General features: G+C 44.8%; 1 protein-coding gene across 2 annotated transcripts in view; it reads left to right on the plus strand.

Annotated features, from left to right (window-relative positions):
• Nucleotides 1-25,971, plus strand: part of LOC134358306 (2-hydroxyacylsphingosine 1-beta-galactosyltransferase-like) — a 47,918-nt gene continuing 21,947 nt past the window's right edge. The window contains exons 1-2 of one of the 2 annotated variants that reach the window (XM_063070387.1): nt 1-145; nt 19,870-20,701. In XM_063070387.1, the coding sequence (XP_062926457.1) occupies nt 19,871-20,701 (831 nt within the window). In that variant the 5' untranslated portion in view covers nt 1-145; nt 19,870. Of the gene's footprint in view, nt 146-19,131; nt 19,150-19,869; nt 20,702-25,971 lie in introns of those variants that run through there. The other variant, XM_063070388.1, reaches the window with a different exon arrangement.

A 25,971-nucleotide genomic window follows, 5' to 3' on the forward strand; every position in this document is an offset into this window, starting at 1 on the left:
CCAGTCGAGCTGGTTGTGAGTTGGGGCGGAGCCTGCAGGTAGGAAGTGAAACCGAACGGTTGAGAAAGAGCTCGGGGTTCCAGCTCTCCGGGTTCAGCGAGCCAGAGAGAGGTGGAGAGGCCGCTCGGAACACTCGGCCGGTCAGGTGAGCGGCCACGCTGTCTCTGTCTCTGTCTTTAACTGTCTGCAGGAAGAACGGTGCTGTAACCACTTGAAACGACGCTGACCAAACTAACCACGGCCGGCTTCCTGTGTTGGTTAAACCCAGCGCGACGCGCTGACTGCAGCCTTTCTTCAGAACTAGTTACTGAGCTTTCGGTATTTGTTTCAATGTTGACTCTGTCACTCGGCGACAAACATTTGCCAGCGGTTGCAATTCACGTGATTCCTTAAAAAATATCGGGTGTAAGTAACCGGTTCCGAACAAAATGGTCCCACTCAGGTGGAATTTGCATTCTGATCCCAAGTTGCTTTCTGGCGCATGGTACGGAAAGGGGGTTGTGTAACGCCCTGTTTCACGGGACATTTTCCAGGTCACAGGTTTAACAGACTGGGATCTGCAGAATAATGCTGGCTTGTGAGAAAATAGCAGGGGTTATTTTCATCAGAGTCTGGTAGGAGTATGAGATAGGAGGTGAACGTTCAGTCCTTCGAGTCTGCTCTATCCCACAATGGCTTCCACTTCCTTTGAAACTTTGGTTAAGAGATGGATCAGTCTCAGGTTTAGAGTGAACGCTTGGCCTGATAGTGTGTTTGAGAGAGTGCTGAGTCTTGACTGGTGATTCCCTGAAGGGCATCTTCAGAAGCCCATCAACCCTACCGGGGCATAGGCCACCGATAGCAGCTTGCCAGTCCTCAGTCCTGAGTCAATGGTTGATCGGCTCTGTGACTTCAGCTTTTGAGTCGTCAAGTCGCTTTTATTGTCATTTCAATCATAACTGCTGGTACAGTACAAAGTAAAATCAAAACAATGTTCCTCCAGGACCGTGGTACTACCTGAAACAATACAAAACTACACTAGACTACAGACCTGCACAGGACTACATAAGGTGCACAAAACAGTGCAAGATGGTACAATAATTAATAAACAAGACAGTGGGCACAGTAAAGGACAAATTACAATAATAATTGATGTAAATGTAAACAATTTAAACAATGTTTTAGCAGGAACCACTCAGTTCCAAAGGTCTAGGCGAAGACCCTTCCTTTCCCAAGGGTGAGGTCGTTGGAGCTCCTGTCGGTGTTTCTGTAGGCCTGGGTTTTACGGGGTGTGATTGCTCGCCCCATGCCCAACCCTCCTCTTTTTGCAGCCGGGCTTGGGACTGTCCAATGGTAGAGTTTCTCTGAAAGTCTCGGTTCTCGTTTTTAGATATCTATCTGTCTGCGATTCCCTGACTTTGGAAGTTGTTCCTCTATTCATCCATCTATGTGCAGTGTGGAATTGGCCCTTCGGGATGTGCTGCCCAACAATTCCCCAGTTCAATCTGAGCCTGATCACGGGACAATTTAAAATGACCAATTAACCAACCAACTGGTACGTCTTTGGACTGTGGGAGGAAGCCAGAACGCCCAGAGGAAACCCACATGGTCACAAGGAGAATGCACAAACTCTTTACGGGCAGAGACAGGAATTGAACCCCGGTTGCCTGCACTGTTAAGTGTTGTGCGCCCCAGCTGAGTTTTGGAATCAGGTTTGGAATTGGTTTATTATTGTCTCTTGTTCCAAGATAGAGTGAAAAGCTTGTCCTGCATACTGTTCATGCAGATCAGATCAGTACACGGTGCATTGAGGTAGAACAAGGTAAAACAATAACAATGCAGAATAAAGTGTAGCAGCTACAGAGAAAGTGCAGTGCAGTGCAGGCAGTACGGTGCAAGATCATGACAAAGTAGATTGTGAGGTGGAGAGTCCGTCCATTCAGTAGTCTGACAATAGCAGGAGAGAAGCTGTCCTTGAGCCTGGTGGGATGTGCTTTCAGGCTTTTGTATGTTTTGCCTGATGGGAGAGTGGAGAAGGGAGAATGTCCATGGTGGGTGGGGTCTTTGATTAAGCCGGCTGCTTTCCTGAGGTAGTCAGAAATGTAGACAGAGTCCATGGAGGGGAGGTTGGCTTCTGTGATGTGCTGAGCTGTGTCCACAGCTCTGTGCACTTTCTTGTGGTCATGGGCAGAGCAGTTGCCAAACCAAGCTGTGGTGTATCTGGAGAGGATGCTTTCTATGGTCTATTTCTAAAAATTGGTAAGGGAGCATGGGGACATGCCAAATTTCTCTAGCCTCCTGAGGAATTAGAGGTGTTGGTCAGCTTTAGCCATGGTGTTGATGTGTGGACTAGGCCAGGCTATTGGTGACATCCACTCTAGGAAGTTTATAATCACATGCACTAAATATGGTGAGGTGCTGGTACAATGAAAAACTTGCCTGCAGCAGCATCACGAGCACATAGGTACAGACAATGCCCAGTATACATTATACACACAAATACTGTCCATACAGTGAGAACAAAATGTGCAAAAGCAAGGCACCATCAGAGACGAGTCCAGACGGAGGTGGTGTGCAGTGTTCCATTGCTGAGGGAGGGTTACACTTGTGCAGCTTGGTTCAAGAACCTGCTGGTTGTAGCTGTTCCTGAACGTTGTGGTGTGGGACTTCCGGCTTCTGACAGTAACGGTGAGAAGAGGGTATGGCCTGGACGGTAGTGATCGTTGATGATAGAGGTTGCCTTCTTGAACCAGCGCCCCTGTAGATGCCGTCAGTGGTGGGGAGAGCTGTGTCCAGGGTGGACTGGGCTGTGTCCACTACACTCTGCAAGCCCCTTAACTGTAATGACAGCTTGTGCAATGATGGAGATATAAACCTCATCTGTGTGTGGACGAAAGGGCAGGACTTAACAATTAATTCTCTTGCTTGAATTGAATCAAGAATTAATTTATACTTTTTGGATTGAAATTTTTAAGTTTTTAAAAGTTTTTTTTAACATTTAGATTTAGAGATCACAGTAACAGGCCCTTCTGCCCTAATGAGCCAACACCACCCAATTATGATGATTATGATTATGAAGACACGCAGTCCTCTTTTATTGTCATTTAGTAATGCATGCATTAAGAAATGATATATTATTTCCTCCGGTGTGATATCACAAAACACAGGACAACCCAAGACTGAAAGAACTGACAAAACCACATAATTATAACATATAGTTACAACAGTGTAATAATACCATAACTTGATGAAGAAAGTCCGTGAGCACAGTAAAGTGCAAAGTTTCTCAAATGTCCCACATCTCACGCAGACGGGAGAAAGAAGAAAAACTCTCCCTGCCATGCCGACCACAATCCGACTCTGAGTCATCCGAAAACTTCGAGCTCTGATCAGCTCTCCGACACCGAGTACTGAGCGCCATCTCTGTCTGAACGATTCGACCTCCTTCTCAGTCGCCAAAAGCAGGCAAGGCCGGAGATTTTGAGGCCTACGCTCCGAAAGATTCCCGACCACACAGTAACAACAGCAGCGAACTGGCGTTTCAGAAATTTCTCCAGATGTTCCTCTGTACTTTCACGTCCATTCTCCATCAAATCAGAATTGTCTACGGCCCCTATTTAACAGATACAATATCATTTTTCACCGGAGGGCTGCGTACGCGCGGCGCGCTGCTATCTTCTCCTCCAGCCAGGTTGCTTCAGTTTTATACTCATGTGACCAGTTAACCTACCAACCTGTACGTTGTTAGAATGTAGGAGAAAACTGGAGCATCCGGGGGAAACCTATGTGGCCTCAGGAAGAATGTATAAACTCCTTAGAGTTGGCGGTGGGAATTGAGCCTAGGTCGCTGAGTTACAGTGGCATGCAAAAGTTTGGGCACCCCTGCTCAAAATTTCTGTTACTGTGAATAGCTAAGCGAGTAAAAAATGACCCGATTTCCAAAAGGCATAAAGTTAAAGATGACACATTTCTTTAATATTTTAAGCAAGAAAACTTTTTTATTTCCATCTTTTACAGTTTTAAAATAACAAAAAAGGAAAAGGGCCCGACGCAAAAGTTTGGGCACCCTGCATGGTCAGCACTTAGTAACACCCCCTTTGGCAAGTATCACAGCTTGTAAATGCTTTCTGTAGCCAGCTAAGAGTCTTTCAATTCTTGTTTGGGGGATTTTCGCCCATTCTTCCTTGCAAGAGTCTTCCAGTTCTGTGAGATTCTTGGGCCGTCTTGTATGCACTGCTCTTTTGAGGTCTATCCACAGATTCTCGATGATGTTTAGGTCAGGGGACTGTGAGGGCCATGGCAAAACCTTCAGCTTGCACCTCTTGAGGTAGTCCATTGTGGATTTTGAGGTGTGTTTACGATCATTATCCTGTTGTAGAAGCCATCCTCTTTTCATCTTCAGCTTTTTCACAGATGGTGTGATGTTTACTTCCAGAATTTGCTGGTATTTAATTGAATTCATTCTTCCCTCTACCAGTGAAATGTTCCCCATGCCACTGGCTGCAACACAAGCCCAAAGCATGATCGATCCACCCCCGTGCTTAACAGTTGGAGAGGTGTTCTTTTCATGAAATTCTGCACCCTTTTTTCTCCAAACATACCTTTGCTCATTGCAGCCAAAAATTTCTATTTTAACTTCATCAGTCCACAGGACTTGTTTCCAAAATGCATCAGGCTTGTTTAGAGGTTCCTTTGCAAACTTCTGACGCTGAATTTTGTGGTGAGGACGCAGGAAAGGTTTTCTTCTGCATCCTCACCATGAAGGTCATATTTGTGCAGGTGTCGCTGCACAGTAGAACAGTGCACCACCACTCCAGAATCTGTTAAATCTTCCTGAAGGTCTTTTGCAGTCAAACAGGGGTTTTGATTTGCCTTTCTAGCAATCCTACAAGCAGTTCTCTCAGAAAGTATTCTTGGTCTTCCAGACCTCAACTTGACCTCTACTGTTCCTGTTAACTGCCATTTCTTAATTGCATTATGAACTGAGGAAACGGCTACCTGAAATCGCTTTGTTATCTTCGTATAGTCTTCTCCAGCTTTGTGGGCATCATTTATTTTAATTTTCAGAGTGCTAGGCAGCTGCTTAGAGGAGCTCATGGCTGCTTATTGTTGGGACAAGGTTTGAGGAGTCAGGGTATTTATAAAGCTTTGAAATTTGCATCACCTGGCCTTTCCTAACGATGACTGTGAACAAGCCATAGCCCTAACAAGCTAATTAAGGTCTGAGACCTTGGTAAAAGTTGTCTGAGAGCTCAAATCTCTTGGGGTGCCCAAACTTTTGCATGGTGCTCCTTTCCTTTTCTTCACTCTAAAATTGTACAAAACAAAAACAATACAGTAATCTTGCTTAAAATGTTGAAAAGAATGTTTCATCTTTAACTTTGTGACTTTTGGAGATCAGTTCATCTACTCACTTAACTATTCACAGTAACAGAAATTTTGCCCAGGGGTGCCCGAGCTTTTGCATGCCACTATGCTACCGTGGCACCCCTATTATCTCTTTAATGACAGGAGTTCTGTTACAAAGTGGGAGACTATTGTTATAAGTCAGGATGACTGTCTCTTTTTATCTTTGCACATTGCTTTCAGACTGAGAATGTGAGGCATCTCTACCTCAAGGTTCTTGGCCAGTCTGAAGTTGGGCTCTCAGTCTTGCTCAAGGCATCTGTTAGAGATGGACTGTGAGGCTACTCCAGATAACTGGACTTGGCCTTCTACCCTTGGGGCAGGGGTGGCAAATCTATGGTACGTGTGCCCAAATTTTGTGGGTACATGACGAAGGGTTCCGACCGGAAACGACTCTTCGTTTCCACGGATGCTGCCCGACCTGCTGAGTTCCTCCAGCGTGTTGTAAGTGGTGCATATCACAAGTCCTAGCTATGCGACCACTGGTGCCAGGCAATCTCTGAAGAGTGTTGATAATGGCTGGGGTCATCCATCTTGTAAAAAGGCTGTGTAGAAGAAGGCAATGGCAAACCACTTCTGTAGAAAAATTTGTCAAGAACAATCATGGTCATGAGATTGTGATCACCCATGTCATACGACTTGGCACGTAATGACAATGTCATACTTCACGGCACGTAATGATGATGATGGTGTCTAAAGTGCTTCATTTATTTCAATCTGTCTCTGTAATTCTTTTATTATTAGTAAAACAATGAATACACATAAGTAAGCAGCAGGACTTCTTTTTTTTCTTAAACGAGTCCATAATTATTGTTACTATTATTATTCAAAGTTACCATGACACTCGAGAGAACTTTTTAGAAGATTATTGCCAATTTGAGCACACTGCTCTCGGAGATTTGCCACCCCTATGTTAGGGTCTGATTCTGGACCTATAATGAGACATGTTCTTGCTCTGAAAGAAACTCCTCTAGTTGAACTGGTTTTGTGTCTCAAATACAAAATGCAGGAGGAACTCAGCAGGTCAGGCAATATCCATGGAAAGGAATAAATAGTCAACATTTTGGGCCGAGATCCTTCTTCAGGATTGGAAAGGAAGGGGGCAGAAGCTGGACTAAAATGGTTAGTTCTGGCTTCTGGTTTTGTGTTCTGTTCTGGTTGCCTCATTATAGGAAGAATGCAGAAGCTTTTGAGAGGGCACAGAGGAGATTTCCTAGGATGTTGCCTGGATTAGAGAGCATGTCTTATGAGGGTGGGTTGAGTGAACTTGGCCTTTTCTCTTTGGAGCGAAGAAGGATGAGGGGTGACTTGATAGAGATATTCAAGATGATAAGAGGCATAGGCTGAGTGGAAAGCCAGAGACTTTTTCCCAGGGAAGAAATGGCTAATACAAGGGGACATGATTTTAAGGTGATTGGTGGAAGGTATAGGGAAGATAAAACATAGAAATCTACAGCACATCACTGGCCCTTCGGCCCACAATGTTGTGCTGACCATATAACCTACTCTAGAAACTGCCTGGAATTTCCCTACTGCATAACCCTCTATTTTTCTAAGCACTCTGTACATATCTAAGAGTCTTTTAAAAGACCCTGTTGTACCTGTCTCTACCACTTTCGCTGGCAGTGCACCACTCTCTGTGTGAAAAATTTACCTCTGACATCCCCCTTGTACCTACTTCCAAGCACCTTAGATTTATGCCCCTCATGTTAGCCATTTCAGCCCTGGGAAAGAGCCTCTGGCTATCCACGCGATCAATGCCTCTCATCATCTTAAACGCTTCTATCAGGTCACCTCTTGACCTCCATCGCTCCAAGGAGAAAAGGCCAAGTTCACTCAACCTATTCTCATAAGGTACGCCCTCCAATCCAGACAACATCCTCGTAATTCTCCTCTGCACTCTCTCTATAGTATCCACATCCGTCCTGTAGTGAGGTGACCAGAACGGAACACAATACTCCAAGTGGGGTCTAACTAAGGTCTTGTGTAGCTTTAAAATTAACTCACGCCTCTTGAACTCAGTCCCACGGTTGATGAAGGCCAAAGTACCATACACCTTCTTAACAACACTGTTAACCTGCGCAGCAGCTTTGAGTGTCCAATGGACATGGACTCCAAGATCACTCAAACCCTCCACACTGCCAAGAGTCTTACCATTAATATTATATTCTGTCTTCAAATTTGACCTACTGAAATGAACCACCTCACACTTATTTGGGTTGAGCTCCTCTGCCACTTCTCAGCCCAGTTCTGCATCCTATCGATGTCCCACTGTAACCTCTGACAACCCTCCAGACTATCCACAACACCCCCAACCTTTGTGTCATCAGCAGATTTACTAACCCATCCCTCCACTTCCTCATCCAGGTCATTTATAAAAGTCACAAAAAGGAGGGGTCCCAGAACGGATCCCTGCGGAACACCACTGGTCACCGACCTCCATGCAGAATATGAACCATCTACAACCACTCTTTGCCTTCTGTTGGCAAGCCAAATCTGGATCTGCAAAGCAAGATCTCCTTGGATACCATGCCTCCTTAGTTTCTCAATGAGCTTTGCATGGATAGGCAAAGAATTCCACAGATTCACTACTCTCTGGCTAAAGAAATTCCTCCTCATATGCATTCTAAAAGAATTCCCCTCTACTCTGAGGATGTGTCTTCTGGTCTTCGACTCTCCCACTGTAGGAAACATCCTCTCCACATCCACTCTGTCAAGGCCTTTCACCATTTGATGGGTGTCAATGAGGTCACCCCTCACTCTTCTGATTGCTAGTGAATACAGGCCCAGAACCATCAGATGTTCTTCAGAGGACAAGGCATTCAATCCTGGAATAATTTTTGTGAACTTCCATTGAACCCTCTCCAGTTTCAGCACATCCTTTCTGAGATAAGGAACCCAAAACTGCTCACAATACTCCAAGTGAGACCTCATCAGTGCTTTATAAAGTTTCAACATTACATCCTTGCTTTGATATTCTTGTCCTTTTGAAATGAATGCTAACATTGCATTTGCCTTCCTCACCACAAACTCAACCTGCAAATGAACATTTAGGGAATCCTGCACAAGGACTCCCAGGTCTCTTTGCACCTCATTTTTTTGTAATTTCTCACCATTTAGAAAATAGTCAGCCCTCTCATTTCTTCTATCAAAGTGCTTCCCAACACTGTATTCTATCTGCAATTTCTTTGCCCATTCTCCTAATCTATCTAAGTCCTTCTGTAGCCTCTCTACTTCCTCAAAGCTACCTGCACCTCCACCTATCTTGATATTGTCAGCAAGCTTTGCATCAAAGCCATCAATTCCATCATCCAAATCATTGACATATAATGTAAAAAGAATCAGCCCAATCACAGACGCCTGTGGAACACCACTAGTCACCAGCAACCAACCAGAAAAAGCTCCCTTTATTCCCACTTTTTCCAATCAGCCACTGATTTATCCATGCTAGAATCTTTCCTTTAATACCATGGGCTCATAGCTTATTAAGCAGCCTCATGTGTGGCACCTTCTCAAAGTCCTACTGAAAATACAAGTACACATCTTGCTATATATTGCAGCTATATAGGACACTGGTCAGGCCCCACTTGGAGTACTGTGCTCAGTTCTGGTCACCTCACTACAGGAAGGGTGTGGAAACTATAGAAAGGGTGCAGAGGAGATTTACAAGGATGTTGCCTGGATTGGGAGCGTGCCTTATGAGAATAGGTTGAGCGACAGAGGATGAGAGGTGACCTGATAGAGGTGTATAAGATGATGAGAGACATTGATCATGTGGATAGTCAGAGGCTTTTTTCCCAGGGCTGAAATGGCTAACACAAAAAGGCACAACTTTAAGGTGCTTGGAAGTAGGTACGAGTAGATGTCAGGTGTAAGTTTTTTACGCAGAGAGTGGTGAGTGTGTGGAATGGGCTGCCAGTGACGGTGGTGGAGATGGGTATGATAGGGTCTTTTAAGAGACTCCTGGATAGGTACATGGAGCTCAAAAAAATAGAGGGCTATGGGTAACCCTTGGTAATTTCTAAGTAAGTACATGTTCGGCACAGCATTGTGGGCTGAAGGGCCTGTATTGTGCTGTAGGTTTTCTATGTTTATTCCGCATACTGTGTGCAGTCAGATACAACACTTTCAGTCCTGTATTCACCCTTTTCGAATATGTCACACCAAGCTCAACCTTGTGATTTCTAACTTTGTCTGAGGTCTTACCAACATCTGCCTCCACGACCTCTCCTCAAGCTGTCCTGGCACTGTGGTTCCCATCCCCCTGCAACTCTAGTTTAAACCCCACCGTGCAGCATTGACAAACCTTCCCGCTAGGATATTAGTTCTCCTTCAGTTCAGGTGCAAACTGTTCCCTCTGTACAGGTCCACTCCCCTGACTGTATCCAAAGTGATATACCCATTGTTGAGGGGGATGGCTACTCTGCACTGGCTCCTTAACCTCTTCCCCTTCCTGACTCTGACCCAGTTTCCTGTGTCCTGCACCTTGAGTGTAACTACCTTGCTATGTGTCCTGTCTATCATCCCTTCAGCCTTCTGAATGGTCCGGAGTTCATCCAGTTCCAACTCCAACTTGATAATGTGGTTTGTTAGAAGCTGCAGCTGGATGCACCTCGCAGTTTTATTGGTGAGGGACACTGGAGGTCTCCCTGCCTTCCCACATCCCGCAGGAGGAGCATTGCACTATCCTGCCTGTCGTCTCTACCTAGGTGAGCAGATACAAAGAAGAGAACGAGAAAACTTGAGCTTTTCTGTCCTTTGCTTTCTCTTCGCGGAAGCCTTGAAGAGCTAAAGCCTTAAGATCATCACTCTGCAGATGTTCACTCAGACAACGGACGCTGCGACAAAGGTTTATATTTGAATACACACAGTATATGGAATAAGGTAGACGATCTTTGTAGTGCAGTTAAAGATTGGTAGGTATCATGTGGGCATCACTGAGATGTGGCTAAAAAGAAATCATAGTTGGGAGCTTAACATTCAAGGATACACCTTGTAGTGAAAGGACAGACAGGTAGACAGCGTGGGTGGGCAGGCTCTGTTGGTAAAAAATGAAATCAAATCCTTAGAAAGAGGTGACAGAGGATTGGAAGGTGTAGAATTGTTGTGGGTAGAGTTTAGATACTGCATGAGTGAAAAGACCCTGGCCAGGAAGTGGGATATAAATTTCAATGGGAGATAGAAAGGCATTAATAATCAGGGCAATGTTACAATAATCATGGGGGATTTCAAAAAGCAGGTAGATTGGGAAAATCAGGTTGATGCTGGATCCCAAGAGAGGGAATTTGTAGAATACCTACAAGATGAGTTTTTAGAGCAGCTTGTTGTTGAGCCCACTAGGGGAAAGGCCATTCTGGGATTGGGTGTTTTCAAATGAATCAGATTTGATTAAAGAGCTTAAAGTAAAGAAATTGTTGAGAGGCAGTGATCATAATATGATCAACACAGGTGCCCCCAGGGTTGTGTCCTGAGTCCCCTTCTCTACTCCCTTTACACCCACGACTGTGCTGCCACACACAACTCCAATCTGCTGAACTGATTTGCAGATGACAGGATATTGATCGACCTTACTTTTAGCAGCGATGAGACAGCCCACAGCGGAGAGGTTCGACACCCTGAGTGTGCAATAAAGGAACAGCAGTTATAATGGGTGACTTCAATCTACATGTAGACTGGGTGAACCAAATTGGTAAAGGTGCTGAGGAAGAGGATTTCTTGGAATGTATGCGGGATGGTTTTTTGAACCAACATGTCGAGGAACCAACTAGAGAGCAGGCTATTCTGGACTGGGTTTTGAGCAATGAGGAAGGGTTAATTAGCAATCTTGTCGTGAGAGGCCCCTTGGGTAAGAGTGACCATAATATGGTGGAATTCTTCATTAAGATGGAGAGTGACATAGTTAATTCAGAAACAAAGGTTCTGAACTTAAAGAGGGGTAACTTTGAAGGTATGAGACGTGAATTAGCTAAGATAGACTGGCAAATGACACTTAAAGGATTGACGGTGGATATGCAATGGCAAGCATTTAAAGGTTGCATGGATGAACTACAACAATTGTTCATCCCAGTTTGGCAAAAGAATAAATCAAGGAAGGTAGTGCACCTGTGGCTAACAAGAGAAATTAGGGATAGTATCAATTCCAAAGAAGAAGCATACAAATTAGCCAGAGAAAGTGGCTCACCTGAGGACTGGGAGAAATTCAGAGTTCAGCAGAGGAGGACAAAGGGCTTAATTAGGAAGGAGAAAAAAGATTATGAGAGAAAACTGGCAGGGAACATAAAAACGGACTGTAAAAGCTTTTATAGATATGTAAAAAGGAAAAGACTGGTAAAGACAAATGTAGGTCCCCTGCAGACAGAAACAGGTGAATTGATTATGGGGAGCAAGGACATGGCAGACCAATTGAATAATTACTTTGGTTCTGTCTTCACTAAGGAGGACATAAATAATCTTCCAGAAATAGTAAGGGACAGAGGGTCCAGTGAGATGGAGGAACTGAGCGAAGTACATGTTAGTAGGGAAGTGGTGTTAGGTAAATTGAAGGGATTGAAGGCAGATAAATCCCCAGGCCCAGATGGTCTGCATCCCAGAGTGCTTAAGGAAGTAGCCCAAGAAATAGTGGATGCATTAGTGATAATTTTTCAAAACTCGTTAGATTCTGGACTAGTTCCTGAGGATTGGAGGGTGGCTAATGTAACCCCACTTTTTAAAAAAGGAGGGAGAGAGAAACCGGGGAATTATAGACCGGTTAGCCTAACGTCGGTGGTGGGGAAACTGCTGGAGTCAGTTATCAAGGATGTGATAACAGCACATTTGGAAAGCGGTGAAATGGTCGGACAAAGTCAGCATGGATTTATGAAAGGAAAATCATGTCTGACGAATCTCATAGAATTTTTTGAGGATGTAACTAGTAGAGTGGATAGGGAAGAACCAGTGGATGTGGTATATTTGGATTTTCAAAAGGCTTTTGACAAGGTCCCACACAGGAGATTAGTGTGCAAACTTAAAGCACACGGTATTGGGGGTAAGGTATTGGTGTGGGTGGAGAATTGGTTAGCAGACAGGAAGCAAAGAGTGGGAATAAACGGGACCTTTTCAGAATGGCAGGCAGTGACTAGTGGGGTACCGCAAGGCTCAGTGCTGGGACCCCAGTTGTTTACAATATATATTAATGACTTGGATGAGGGAATTAAATGCAGCATCTCCAAGTTTGCGGATGACACGAAGCTGGGCGGCAGTGTTAGCTGTGAGGAGGATGCTAAGAGGATGCAGGGTGACTTGGATAGGTTGGGTGAGTGGGCAAATTCATGGCAGATGCAATTTAATGTGGATAAATGTGAAGTTATCCACTTTGGTGGCAAAAATAGGAAAACAGATTATTATCTGAATGGTGGTCGATTAGGAAAAGGGGAGGTGCAACGAGACCTGGTTGTCATTATACACCAGTCATTGAAAGTGGGCATGCAGGTACAGCAGGCGGTGAAAAAGGCGAATGGTACCCCACCTCCCCTTCCTTCATGTCTATCCCTCCTGAATATTGAATATCCCTGAACGTTGAGCTCCCATCCCTGGTCACCCTGGAGCCATGTCTCTGTGATCCCAACTATATCATAATCATTAATAACAATCTGCACTTTCAATTCATCCACCTTATTACGAATGCTCCTTGCATTGACACATAAAGCCTTCAGGCGCTCTTTTACAACTCTCTTAGCCCTTATACAATTATGTTGAAAAGTGGCCCTTTTTTAATGCTTGCCCTGGATTTGTCGGCCTGCCACTTTTACTTTTCTCCTTTGTACTTTTTGCTTCTACCCTCACTTTACACCCCTCTGTCTCTCTGCACTGGTTCCCATCCCTCTGTTGTGAACCAACCTCCTCACGCCTAGCCTCTTTAATTTGATTCCCACCCCCCAACCATTCTAGTTTAAAGTCACCTCAGTAGCCCCCGCTAATCTCCCTGCCAGGATATTGGTCCCCCTAGGATTCAAGTGTAACCCGTCCTTTTTGTACAGGTCACGCCTGCCCCAGAAGAGGTCCCAATGATCCAAAAACTTGAATCCCTGCCCCCTGCTCCAATCCCTTGGCCACACAATTATCCTCCACCTCATCGCATTCCTACTCTCACTGTCGCGTGGCACAGGCAGTAATCCCGAGATTACTACCTTTGTGGTCCTTTTTCTCAACTCCCTTCCTAGCTCCCTATATTCTCCTTTCAGGACCTCTTCCCTTTTCCTACCTATGTCATTGGTACCTATATGTACCACAACCTCTGGCTTCTCACCCTCCCACTTCAGGATATCTTGGACATGATCAGAAATATCCCGGACCCTGGCGCCAGGGAGGCAAACTACCATCCGGGTCTCTGGACTGCGTCCACAGAATCGCCTATCTGACCCCCTTACTATCGAGTCCCCTATCACAACTGCTCTCCTCTTCCTTGCCCTACCCTTCTGAGCTACAGGGCCAGACTCTGTGCCGGAGGCACGGCCACTGTCGCTTCCCCCGGGTAAGCTGTCCCCCCCAACAGCGAGAGGATTCGAGTACAGGAGCAGGGAGGTACTACTGCAGTTGTACAAGGCCTTGGTGAGACCACACCTGGAGTATTGTGTGCAGTTTTGGTCCCCTAATCTGAGGAAAGACATCCTTGCCATAGAGGGAGTACAAAGAAGGTTCACCAGATTGATTCCTGGGATGGCAGGACTTTCATATGAAGAAAGACTGGATGAACTGGGCTTGTACTCGTTGGAATTTAGAAGATTGAGGGGGGATCTGATTGAAACGTATAAAATCCTAAAGGGATTGGACAGGCTAGATGCAGGAAGATTGTTCCCGATTTTGGGGAAGTCCAGAACGAGGGGTCACAGTTTGAGGATAAAGGGGAAGCCTTTTAGGACCGAGATTAGGAAAAACTTGTTCACACAGAGAGTGGTGAATCTGTGGAATTCTCTGCCACAGGAAACAGTTGAGGCCAGTTCATTGGCTATATTTAAGAGGGAGTTAGATATGGCCCTTGTGGCTATGGGGGTCAGGGGGTATGGAGGGAAGGCTGGGGCGGGGTTCTGAGTTGGATGATCAGCTATGATCATAATAAATGTCGGTGCAGGCTCGAAGGGCCGAATGGCCTACTCCTGCACCTATTTTCTATGTTTCTATGTTTCTATGTTTCTATGACACAGTGGTGTCGAGACAACAACCTCTCCCTCAGTGTCCAAAAACAAAAGAGCTGATGGTGGATTACAGGAGGAACGCAGAGGGGTTTGCCCCGATCAACGTCGATGGGACTGCAGTTGAGAGAGTGAGTAGTTTCAAGCTCTTTGGTATACACGTCACCAAAGATCTCACCTGAACTGTACACACCGGCTGTGTGGCAAAAAAAGCACAACAGCGTCTCTTTCACTTCGGGTGACTGAAGAAGTTCAGCAAGAGCCCCCAAATTCTCAAGACCTTCTGCAGGGGCACCATTGAGAGCATCCTGACTGGCTGTATCCCCGCCTGGTACGAGAACTGCACCAACCTTGATCGCTGGGCACTGCGGAGAGTGGTACAGACAGCCCAGTGCATCTGTGGATGTGAACTTCATCCATTGAGGACACTTACAGCAGCAGGTGCATAAAGAAGGCCTGGAAGATCATCGAGGTCACCAGTCACCCCAACCATAAACTGTTTCAGCTGCTTTCGCATGGCAAATGGTACCACATCATTGAAGCCAGGACCAACAGGCTATGGGACAGCTTCTTTCTACAACCCATTGGACTTATAAATTCATATGTCATTGCAACGGAGTCATAATGCAAAGATGTTTATTCCCTCACGTTGTGGGATGGATGTAAGATTTAAATAAATTCAAATTCAATTCACCCTGCAGTTTGAGAGGGAGAAGATAAAGATAGTTGTATCCATATTACAGTGGATTAAAGAGAATTACAGAGGCATGAGAGAGGAGCTGGATAAAACAGATTGGAAAAAAACACCGGCAGAACAGCCATGGCTGGTGTTTCTGGGGTAATTCGGAAGGTGAGGATAGATACATCCTAAAGATGAAAAAAGTATTCTAAATTGAGGATGAGGCACCTGTGGATGACAAGGGAAGTCAAAGGCAATTTAAAAGCAAGAGAAGGCATATAATTAGAGCAAAAATTAGTGGGAAGTTAGAGAATTAGGAAGGTGTCAAAAAATTCCCAACAGAAAGCAACTAAAAAAACCATAAGGAGGGAAAAGATGAAGTATGAAGCTAGTCAAAAATATCAAAGAGGATACCATAAGTTTTTTTTTCAGATATATACTGAGTAAAAGAGAGGCAAGAATGAATATTGAAAATAACACTGGAGAGGTAGTAATGGAGGCAAAGGAAATGACAGACAAACCTAATAAGTATTTTGCATCAGTCTACACTGTGGAAGACACAAGTGTGCCAGAAGTTCAAAGCTGTCAGGGGGCATAAGTAAGTGTCATTGCTATTACTAAGGAGAAGGTACTTGGGAAGCTGAAAGGTCTGATGGTACCTAAGTCAGCTGGAGCAGGTGGATGAACCCCCAGGATTCTCAGAAAGGTAGCTAAAGAGATTGCAGAGACATTAGTAATGATCTTTCAATAATTACTAGATCCTGGAATGGTTCTGGAAGGACTGGAAAATTGTAAATGTTACTCTACTCTTTAAGAAGGGAGCGAGGCAGAGGAAAGGAAATTATAGGCCAGTTAGCCTGACTTCAGTATTTGGAAAGATGTTGGAGTCCATTATTAAGGATGAGGTTTTGAAGTTATTGGAGGCACATGATAAAGTATTCCAAAGCCATCAGGGTTTCCTTAAGGGAAAATCTTGCTTGACGAATCGGTTGGAATTCTCTGAGGAAATAACAGGTAGGATGGACAAAGGAGAGTCAATGGATGTTGTTTACTTGAATTTTTCAGAAGGTCTTTGACAAGGTGTCACACTTGAAGCTGCTTTATGCTGGCATTTATAGCGAGAGGATTCGAGTACAGGAGCAGGGAGGTACTACTGCAGTTGTACAAGGCCTTGGTGAGACCACACCTGGAGTATTGTGTGCAGTTTTGGTCCCCTAATCTGAGGAAAGACATCCTTGCCATAGAGGGAGTACAAAGAAGGTTCACCAGATTGATTCCTGGGATGGCAGGTCTTTCATATGAAGAAAGACTGGATGAACTGGGCTTGTACTCGTTGGAATTTAGAAGATTGAGGGGGGATCTGATTGAAACGTATAAGATCCTAAAGGGATTGGACAGGCTAGATGCGGGAAGATTGTTCCCGATGTTGGGGAGGTCTAGAACGAGGGGTCACAGTTTGAGGATGGAGGGGAAGCCTTTTAGGACCGAGGTTAGGAAAAACTTCTTCACACAGAGAGTGGTGAATCTGTGGAATTCTCTGCCACAGCAAACTGTTGAGGCCGGTTCATTAGCTATGTTTAAAAGGAAGTTAGATATGGCCCTTGTGGCTACAGGGGTCACGGGGTATGGAGGGAAGGCTGGGTTCTGAGTTGGATGATCAGCCATGATCATAATAAATGGCGGTGCAGGCTCGAAGGGCCGAATGGCCTACTCCTGCACCTATTTTCTATGTTTCTATGTTAACAAGATAAGAGCTCATGGTATTATAGAAAAGATACAAGCATGGATAGAAGATTAGCTGATTGGCAGGAAGCAAAGAGTTGGAATTAAGGGGTCCTATTCTGGTTGGCTGCCAATGATTAGTGGTGTTCTGCTGGGACCAGTGTTGGGACTGCTTCTTTTCACATTATGTGCCAATGCTTTGGATGAAGAATTTGAATGCTTTGTAGCCAGAATTGCAGATGATACTAAGATAGTGGGAGGGGCAGGTGGTTTTGAGGAAGCAGGGAGCCTGCAGGACTTAGACGGATTGGGAGAATGGACAAAGAAGTGGCAATGGAATATAGTGCAGGGTAGTGTATGGTCATGCACTTTGTTGGAAGAGATAAAGAAAGGCATAAATTATTTTCTAATCGGGGAGAAAATTTAAACATCAGAGATGCAAAGGAATTTGGGAGGCCTTGTGCAGGATTCCCTGAAGGCTAACTTGCAGATTGAGTCATTGGTAACAAAGGCAAATGTGGCGTTAGCATTTATATCCTAGTCCTCTTGGAATCAAAGTATGGATGTGATGCTGAGGCTTTATAAGGCATTGGTCAGACGGCATGGAGTATTGTGAGCAGTTTTATGCCACTTATCTAAGAAAAGATGTTCTGGCAGTGGAGGGGGTCCAGAGGAGGTTCAGGAGACTGATTCTGGGAATGAAACTGTTAACATATGAGGAGTATCTGATGGCTCCTGGCTTGAACTCTGCAGTTTAGAAGATTGAGGGGGGATCTCTTTGAAACCTGTCGAATATTGAAAGACCTAGACAGAGTGGATGTGAAATGCATCATTTGATTTAACAACCAACACAGTCTGAGGATGTGCTGGGGCAGCCCGCAAGTTTTCCAGTGTCAACATAACATGTCCACAACGTTCAGCAGAACAACACAAACAACAACAGCAAAACAAGCGCCTTTCTTCTTGAATATTTTGAAAATGCTAAGGGTTTGGAATAACTTCATTCACCCCAGCGCTGAACTGATTCCACACACTATAGACTCACTTTCATGGCCTCTATAGTTAGATACTTATTACGTGTGTATTTATTGTTTTATTTTTTTCCTTTTTGTATTTACACATTCTTTGAGTTAGTGCTGCTGTTCAGGGGGTCCGGGGTTCTTGTACAAGAACTGCTAAATGTTACTGTTCATGATCATAAACAGTGAGCATCTGGGCACAAGGGTGGATGCACCTTCCAGTTCTATGGTGAAAATGCACCTGGAATATTGATCCCAGGCCTGGCTTCTTTATAGACTGAGGGATTACAGCATTAGATTCATCAGATTAATCTCTGGGCTTTCTTTTTGTTGTCTGAGGAACAGGTAAACAAACTTCCTTAAGGTATACTTCCTTATGTTCAGAAGAATGAGTGTCATCTCAATGAAACATTTAGAATCCTTATTAGGCTTGACAAATAGGTGTGGCTTTCCCTGTTTCAGGTGTCTAGAGGATACTTCTTCACCCAGAGGGTAGTAAACCTTTGGAATTCTGCCTGAAGATTCTTCAGAATTCTTCCTCTGCCCAAGAGGTCTATGGAAGCTCAGTTACTGAATATCTTCAAGCCCTGATGAGGTGTTTTGGTCTGAAATGTCGACTGTTTATTTATTTCTTTGGATGCTGCCCGACCTGCTAAATTCCTCCAGCATTTTGTGTGGGTGTGTGTGTGTGTTACTCTGGCTTTCCAGCATCTGCAGAATCTCTTGTGTTTATGCATTTTTCTGTATGTTTTGAAGCACATGTGATAAATAAATGAAAGAAATGAATCTGAGAATTTGTGGCCATCAGAGTTGGGTGTAGAACGCAGAACAGTGCTGCACAGGAATTTAAATGCTGGGCCAGAGGGACTGAAAAGGCAGGGTGTCGGGATCAGAGATGAGGGTCAGGCCGGTTCTGCGTTGCCCTGTGATGCTTGCTCTGCCCTTCACTGCCCTGAGGCTGCAGGCCTGGTCTGGCTGCTCCAGGCTTCGAGTCTGAGGGCTCCCTTCTGTTTGAAATGCTACTTGCTTATTTTTATTGTTTGCATGATTTGTTTTTTTTCCTCTCTCTGCACGTTGGGTGTTTGTCGGTCTTTTTTTTAATGGGTTCTTTTGGTTTCTTGTTTTGCAGCTGCTTGCAAGGAGACGAATCTCAAGCATATAATGTATACATACTTCGGTAATAAATATACTTTGAACAACAACATTGTGCCCAAACAATTAGTAATTAAATGACCAACTAAACTCATCCCTTCTGCCGACACCTTCTTTTCCCCACATTCGTGTGCCCATCTAAATGTCTCGTAAAAGTCCCTAATGTATCTGCCTCTACCACCAACCCAGGCACCCACCACTCTGTTTTTTTTTTAAAGCTTGCCCCTCACATCTCCTCTGAAATTGCCCCCTCTCACCTTAAATGCATGCCCTCTGGTGTTAGACATTTCAACCCCAGGAAGCAGAAACTCCCTGTTTAACTCTACCTAGGCCTCTCATAATGTTACAAACTTCTGTCAGATCTCTCCTCAGCCTCTGCTGCTCCAGAGAAAACAACCCGAGTTTGTCCAACCTCTTGTTATATAGCACATGGCCTCAAGTCCAGGCAGCATCCTGGTAAACCTCTTCTGCACCCTCCCCGAAGCCTCTACATCCTTCCTTTAATGGGAACTGCATTCAATACTCCAGATGTGGCCCTACCAGAGTTTTATAAAGCTGCAACCTACCTTCCTGACCTATGAACTCAATGCCTTGACTAATAAAGGAAAGCAGGCCACATGCCTTCTTAACCACCCTATCGACCTGCGTAGACACTTCCCGGGAGCTATGAACTTGGACCCCAAGATCCCTCTGCTCATCTACACTGTCAGACAGAATGGTAACAGAGTTATTTTGCTCTCTACAGAATGAAGTTGCTGATTGTTCCCCTTTTCCTCCTCCTGTTGTCTTTGGTGTCCTTGAAGTTCTGTGCCGGGGCCAAGATAATGGTTATTCCACCCATCATGTTTGAGAGCCACCTGCAGATATTCCGGACGCTGGCCAAGGCCCTGCACAGCCGTGGGCACGAGGTAGTCCTTGTGGTGTCGGAGGGGCGCGAAATCGAGCAGTCTCCGTACTATCGGTCCCAGCTGTACCCTGGCATGTTCACCAGTCAGACTGCCGACGACTTCCTGCAGGAGAGAATGAGGAACATCTTCGCAGGCAAGCTGACCTCCCTGGAACTGTTTGGCATTCTGGAATCCTACACGGCAAACTGTGACAGGATGGTGGGCAATCGAGAATTGGAGAGTCGTCTAAGGGAAGAGAAGTTTGACCTGTTACTGGTGGACCCCAATGAAATGTGTGGCTACGTCTATGCTGAGATCTTGGGGTTAAAACATGTGACATTCTCCACCGGGCTGTGGTTCCCAGCGGAACTTGGGGCTCCTGCCCCAGTTTCCTATGTCCCGGAATTTAATTCTCTCATGACCGATCGGATGAACCTCTTGGAACGTGCGTGGAATGCTTTGATCTACATTGTCAGCCGTGTAGGCACCAGATGGGCCATCCTTCCGAGATATGATGCAATTGTGCAGAGGCACAAAGTGGGACCCGCCAGGTCGATGATGGAGGTTGTCCAAAGCTCGAGCATGTTCCTTCTCTGCACGGATGTGGCTCTGGAGTTTCCGCGTCCTAGTCTGCCCACAGTTGTGTTTGTGGGAGGAATCCTCACCAGGCAGGCAGACCCACTGTCAGAGGTGAGTTACACCAATCACTCTTTAACCAAAGGTCCTATTTTGTCTCATAAATCAACTGTTGCTAGGTCTTGATGGAGAGGGCTTGAGCAGGATGGGACTTTATTCTCTGAACATAGAAGATTGAGGGGTGATCTTACAAAGGTCTATAAAACCATGAGGGTTGTCAAAAGGGTGAATGCGCACAGTCTTTTTCACAGGGTTGGGGAATCAAGGATTAGAGGACATGGATTTATGGTGAGGGGGAGAGATTTCATAGGAATTTGAGGGGCAACATTTTCACCCTGAGGGTGGTCAGAATTACAGCCTCAGAATACAAAGACACCCTTTAGAACAGAGATGAGGAGGAATTTCTTTAGCCAGAGGGCAGTGGCTGTGGAGACCGTCATTGGGTGTATTTAAAGCAAAGGTTGATAGGCTCTTGATAAGTCAGGGTGTCAAAGGTTACAGGAAGAATGGATAAAAAATCAGCTGTGATGGATTGGCAGAGCAAACTTGATGGGCCGATTGGCCTAGTTGTGCTGCTATGTCTTATTGTATGTGGAATAAGCTGCTATAGGAAGTGACTTGAGTCAGATACATTAGCAATATTTGAAAGGCACTTGCACAGGTACGTGAATAAGAAAGGTTGAGGAATATGGAGCTAACTCAAGTGGGAATCTTGGTTGACCAAGGACTAGATGGGCTGAATGGCCTGTTTCCCCTGCTGTTTGACTCTAGGAGCTGTAATGATACACACAGTGCAAGCTAGACAGTTTCAAGTAACGGGCATTGAAAAGAAGAGAGTGTCAAATCCCAGCCGGCTGAACCCCTGTGGTGAGAAAGTGAAAAATGAGACCAAGTATGGATTTGCAATTTAAACAAAAAGGAGGAAAATGAACTCTTATTTTGGATGCTGATAACACTTTGAGGTCAAGTGGTATCTTCTGAGGGAGGAAAGTGACCTAATCTTAAGCTATGAAGCAGAGGAGGGAGGGTGTTGGAGTCTGTAACTAAAGAAATAAGACAGTTTAAAAAAAAAACTTCTGACATTCTCCTTATACCTTCCTCCAATTACTTAAAGTTATGCCCCCTCATATTAACCATTTCAACTCCGGGGGGAAATGTCTCTAGCTGTCCACTCCACTCCAAGCCTCTTATTGTCTCATACACCAAGTCACTTGCATCCTCCTTCACTCCCAAGAGAAAATCCTCAGACTTGCTCTAACCCAGTCAGCAATCTGCTAAGTCTCCTCTGCACCCTCTCGAAAGCTTCCATATCATTCCTATATCATATCAGAAATTAGTTCAAATAAAAGTATTAAAAGGGAGTTCAGACTGTAAATAGGCTTGCACACCATGTTTGAGGAAAAATCCTGTAAGTTTCTTGTCATATACACCAGGTTCAATGAAATGCTTTGTTTGTGTGAGGCGCACAGCGTAAACAGTGTCCGTGGTAATGTCAAATCCAAGGAACAGCAGAATGGTGCTGAGGTTGCAGTGAGGTCTGAGGAGGAGTTCTGAGAGAGGTTAATAAAGAGATAGCAGGTGCATTGGTTATAAACTTTTAAGAATCACTTGATTCTGGCATGGTCCAGGAGGACTGCAAGATTACAAATGTTACTCCACTCTTTAAGAGGGAGGAAGGCAAAAGAAAGAAAATTAGTCAGTTAGCCAAATCTCTGTGTCTGGGAAAGTGTTGGAGTCTATTAGTAAGGATGAGTTTTCGGGGTACTTGGACACTGATGATAAAAGAAGTCAAAACCAGCATTGTTTCTGTACAGGGAAATCTTGACTGACAAATCTGTTAGAGTTCTTCGAGGAAGTAACAAGCAGGGTAGACAAAGGAGAGGTAGTAGATGCCAATTACTTGGATTTTCAGAAGGCATTTGTTAAGGTGCCGCACATGAGGAATGCGATGAGGTGGAGGATAAATGCGTGGCTGAGGGATTGGAGCAGGAGGCAGGGATTCAAGTTTTTGGATCATTGGGACCTCTTTTGGCGCAGGCGTGACCTGTACCTGAGGTGACTTTAAACTAGAATGGTTGGGGGGGTGGGAATCAAATTAAAGAGGCTAGGCGAGAGGAGGTTAGTTCACAACAGGGGGATGGGAACCAGTGCAGAGAGACAGAGGGGTGTAAAGTGAGGGTAGAAGCAAAAAGTAGTAAGGAGAAAAGTAAAAGTGGCAGGCCGACAAATCCAGGGCAAGCATCAAAAAGGGCCACTTTTCAACATAAGGGCTAAGAGAGTTGTAAAAGAGCGCCTGAAGGCTTTGTGTGTCAATGCAAGGAGCATTTGTAACAAGGTGGATGACTTGAAAGTGCAGATTGTTATTAATGATTATGATATAGTTGGGATCACAGACATGGCTCCAGGGTGACCAAGGATGGGAGCTCAACGTTCGGGGATATTCAATATTCAGGAGGGATAGACATGAAGGAAGGGGAGGTGGGGTGGCGTTGCTGGTTAAAGAAGAGATTAACGCAATAGAAAGGAAGGACATAAGCCGGGAAGATGTGGAATCGATATGGGTAGAGCTGCGTAACACCAAGGGGCAGAAAACGCTGGTGGGAGTTGTGTACAGGCCACCTAACAGTAGTAGTGAGGTCGGAGATGCTAGTAAACAGGAAATTAGAAATGTGTGCAATAAAGGAACAGCAGTTATAATGGGTGACTTCAATCTACATGTAGACTGGGTGAACCAAATTGGTAAAGGTGCTGAGGAAGAGGATTTCTTGGAATGTATGCGGGATGGTTTTTTGAACCAACATGTTGAGGAACCAACTAGAGAGCAGGCTATTCTGGACTGGGTTTTGAGCAATGAGGAAGGGTTAATTAGCAATCTTGTCGTGAGAGGCCCCTTGGGTAAGAGTGACCATAATATGGTGGAATTCTTCATTAAGATGGAGAGTGACATAGTTAATTCAGAAACAAATGTTCTGAACTTAAAGAGGGGTAACTTTGAAGGTATGAGACGTGAATTAGCTAAGATAGACTGGCAAATGACACTTAAAGGGTTGACGGTGGATATGCAATGGCAAGCATTTAAAGGTTGCATGGATGAACTACAACAATTGTTCATCCCAGTTTGGCAAAAGAATAAATCAAGGAAGGTAGTGCACCCGTGGCTGACAAGAGAAATTAGGGATAGTATCAATTCCAAAGAAGAAGCATACAAATTAGCCAGAGAAAGTGGCTCACCTGAGGACTGGGAGAAATTCAGAGTTCAGCAGAGGAGGACAAAGGGCTTAATTAGGAAGGGGAAAAAAGATTATGAGAGAAAACTGGCAGGGAACATAAAAACGGACTGTAAAAGCTTTTATAGATATGTAAAAAGGAAAAGACTGGTAAAGACAAATGTAGGTCCCCTGCAGACAGAAACAGGTGAATTGATTATGGGGAGCAAGGACATGGCAGACCAATTGAATAATTACTTTGGTTCTGTCTTCACTAAGGAGGACATAAATAATCTTCCAGAAATAGTAGGGGACAGAGGGTCCAGTGAGATGGAGGAACTGAGCGAAATACATGTTAGTAGGGAAGTGGTGTTGGGTAAATTGAAGGGATTAAAGGCAGATAAATCCCCAGGGCCAGATGGTCTGCATCCCAGAGTGCTTAAGGAAGTAGCCCAAGAAATAGTGGATGCATTAGTGATAATTTTTCAAAACTCGTTAGATTCTGGACTAGTTCCTGAGGATTGGAGGGTGGCTAATGTAACCCCACTTTTTAAAAAAGGAGGGAGAGAGAAACATGGGAATTATAGACCGGTTAGCCTAACGTCGGTGGTGGGGAAACTTCTGGAGTCAGTTATCAAAGATGTGATAACAGTACATTTGGAAAGCGGTGAAATCATCGGACAAAGTCAGCATGGATTTGTGAAAGGAAAATCATGTCTGACGAATCTCATAGAATTTTTTGAGGATGTAACTAGTAGAGTGGATAGGGGAGAACCAGTGGATGTGGTATATTTGGATTTTCAAAAGGCTTTTGACAAGGTCCCACACAGGAGATTAGTGTGCAAACTTAAAGCACATGGTATCGGGGGTAAGGTATTGATGTGGATAGAGAATTGGTTAGCAGACAGGAAGCAAAGAGTGGGAATAAACGGGACCTTTTCAGAATGGCAGGTAGTGACTAGTGGGGTACCGCAAGGCTCAGTGCTGGGACCCCAGTTGTTTACAATATATATTAATGACTTGGATGAGGGAATTAAATGCAGCATCTCCAAGTTTGCGAATGACACGAAGCTGGGCGGCAGTGTTAGCTGTGAGGAGGATGCTAAGAGGATGCAGGGTGACTTGGATAGGTTGGGTGAGTGGGCAAATTCATGGCAGATGCAATTTAATGTGGATAAATGTGAAGTTATCCACTTTGGTGGCAAAAATAGGAAAACAGATTATTATCTGAATGGTGGCCGATTAGGAAAAGGGGAGGTGCAACGAGACCTGGGTGTCATTATACACCAGTCATTGAAAGTGGGCATGCAGGTACAGCAGGCGGTGAAAAAGGCGAATGGTATGCTGGCATTTATAGCGAGAGGATTCGAGTACAGGAGCAGCGAGGTACTACTGCAGTTGTACAAGGCCTTGGTGAGACCACACCTGGAGTATTGTGTGCAGTTTTGGTCCCCTAATCTGAGGAAAGACATCCTTGCCATAGAGGGAGTACAAAGAAGGTTCACCAGATTGATTCCTGGGATGGCAGGACTTTCATATGAAGAAAGACTGGATGAACTGGGCTTGTACTCGTTGGAATTTAGAAGATTGAGGGGGGATCTGATTGAAATGTATAAAATCCTAAAGGGATTGGACAGGCTAGATGCAGGAAGATTGTTCCCGATTTTGGGGAAGTCCAGAACGAGGGGTCACAGTTTGAGGATAAAGGGGAAGCCTTTTAGGACCGAGATTAGGAAAAACTTCTTCACACAGAGAGTGGTGAATCTGTGGAATTCTCTGCCACAGGAAACAGTTGAGGCCAGTTCATTGGTTATATTTAAGAGGGAGTTAGATATGGCCCTTGTGGCTACGGGGATCAGGGGGTATGGAGGGAAGGCTGGGGCGGGGTTCTGAGTTGGATGATCAGCCATGATCATAATAAATGTCGGTGCAGGCTCGAAGGGCCGAATGGCCTACTCCTGCACCTATTTTCTATGTTTCTATGAGGCTGCTTAATAAGGTAAAATCCTATGACATTACAGGAAAGATACTGGTATGGATAGAGGAATGACTGACAGGCAGGAGGCAGTGAGAGGGAATAAAGGGGATCTTTTCTGGTTGGCTGCTGGTGACTAGTGG

Source organism: Mobula hypostoma, chromosome 18 (genome assembly GCF_963921235.1).
Source record: "Mobula hypostoma chromosome 18, sMobHyp1.1, whole genome shotgun sequence".
Lineage (NCBI taxonomy): Eukaryota > Metazoa > Chordata > Chondrichthyes > Myliobatiformes > Myliobatidae > Mobula > Mobula hypostoma.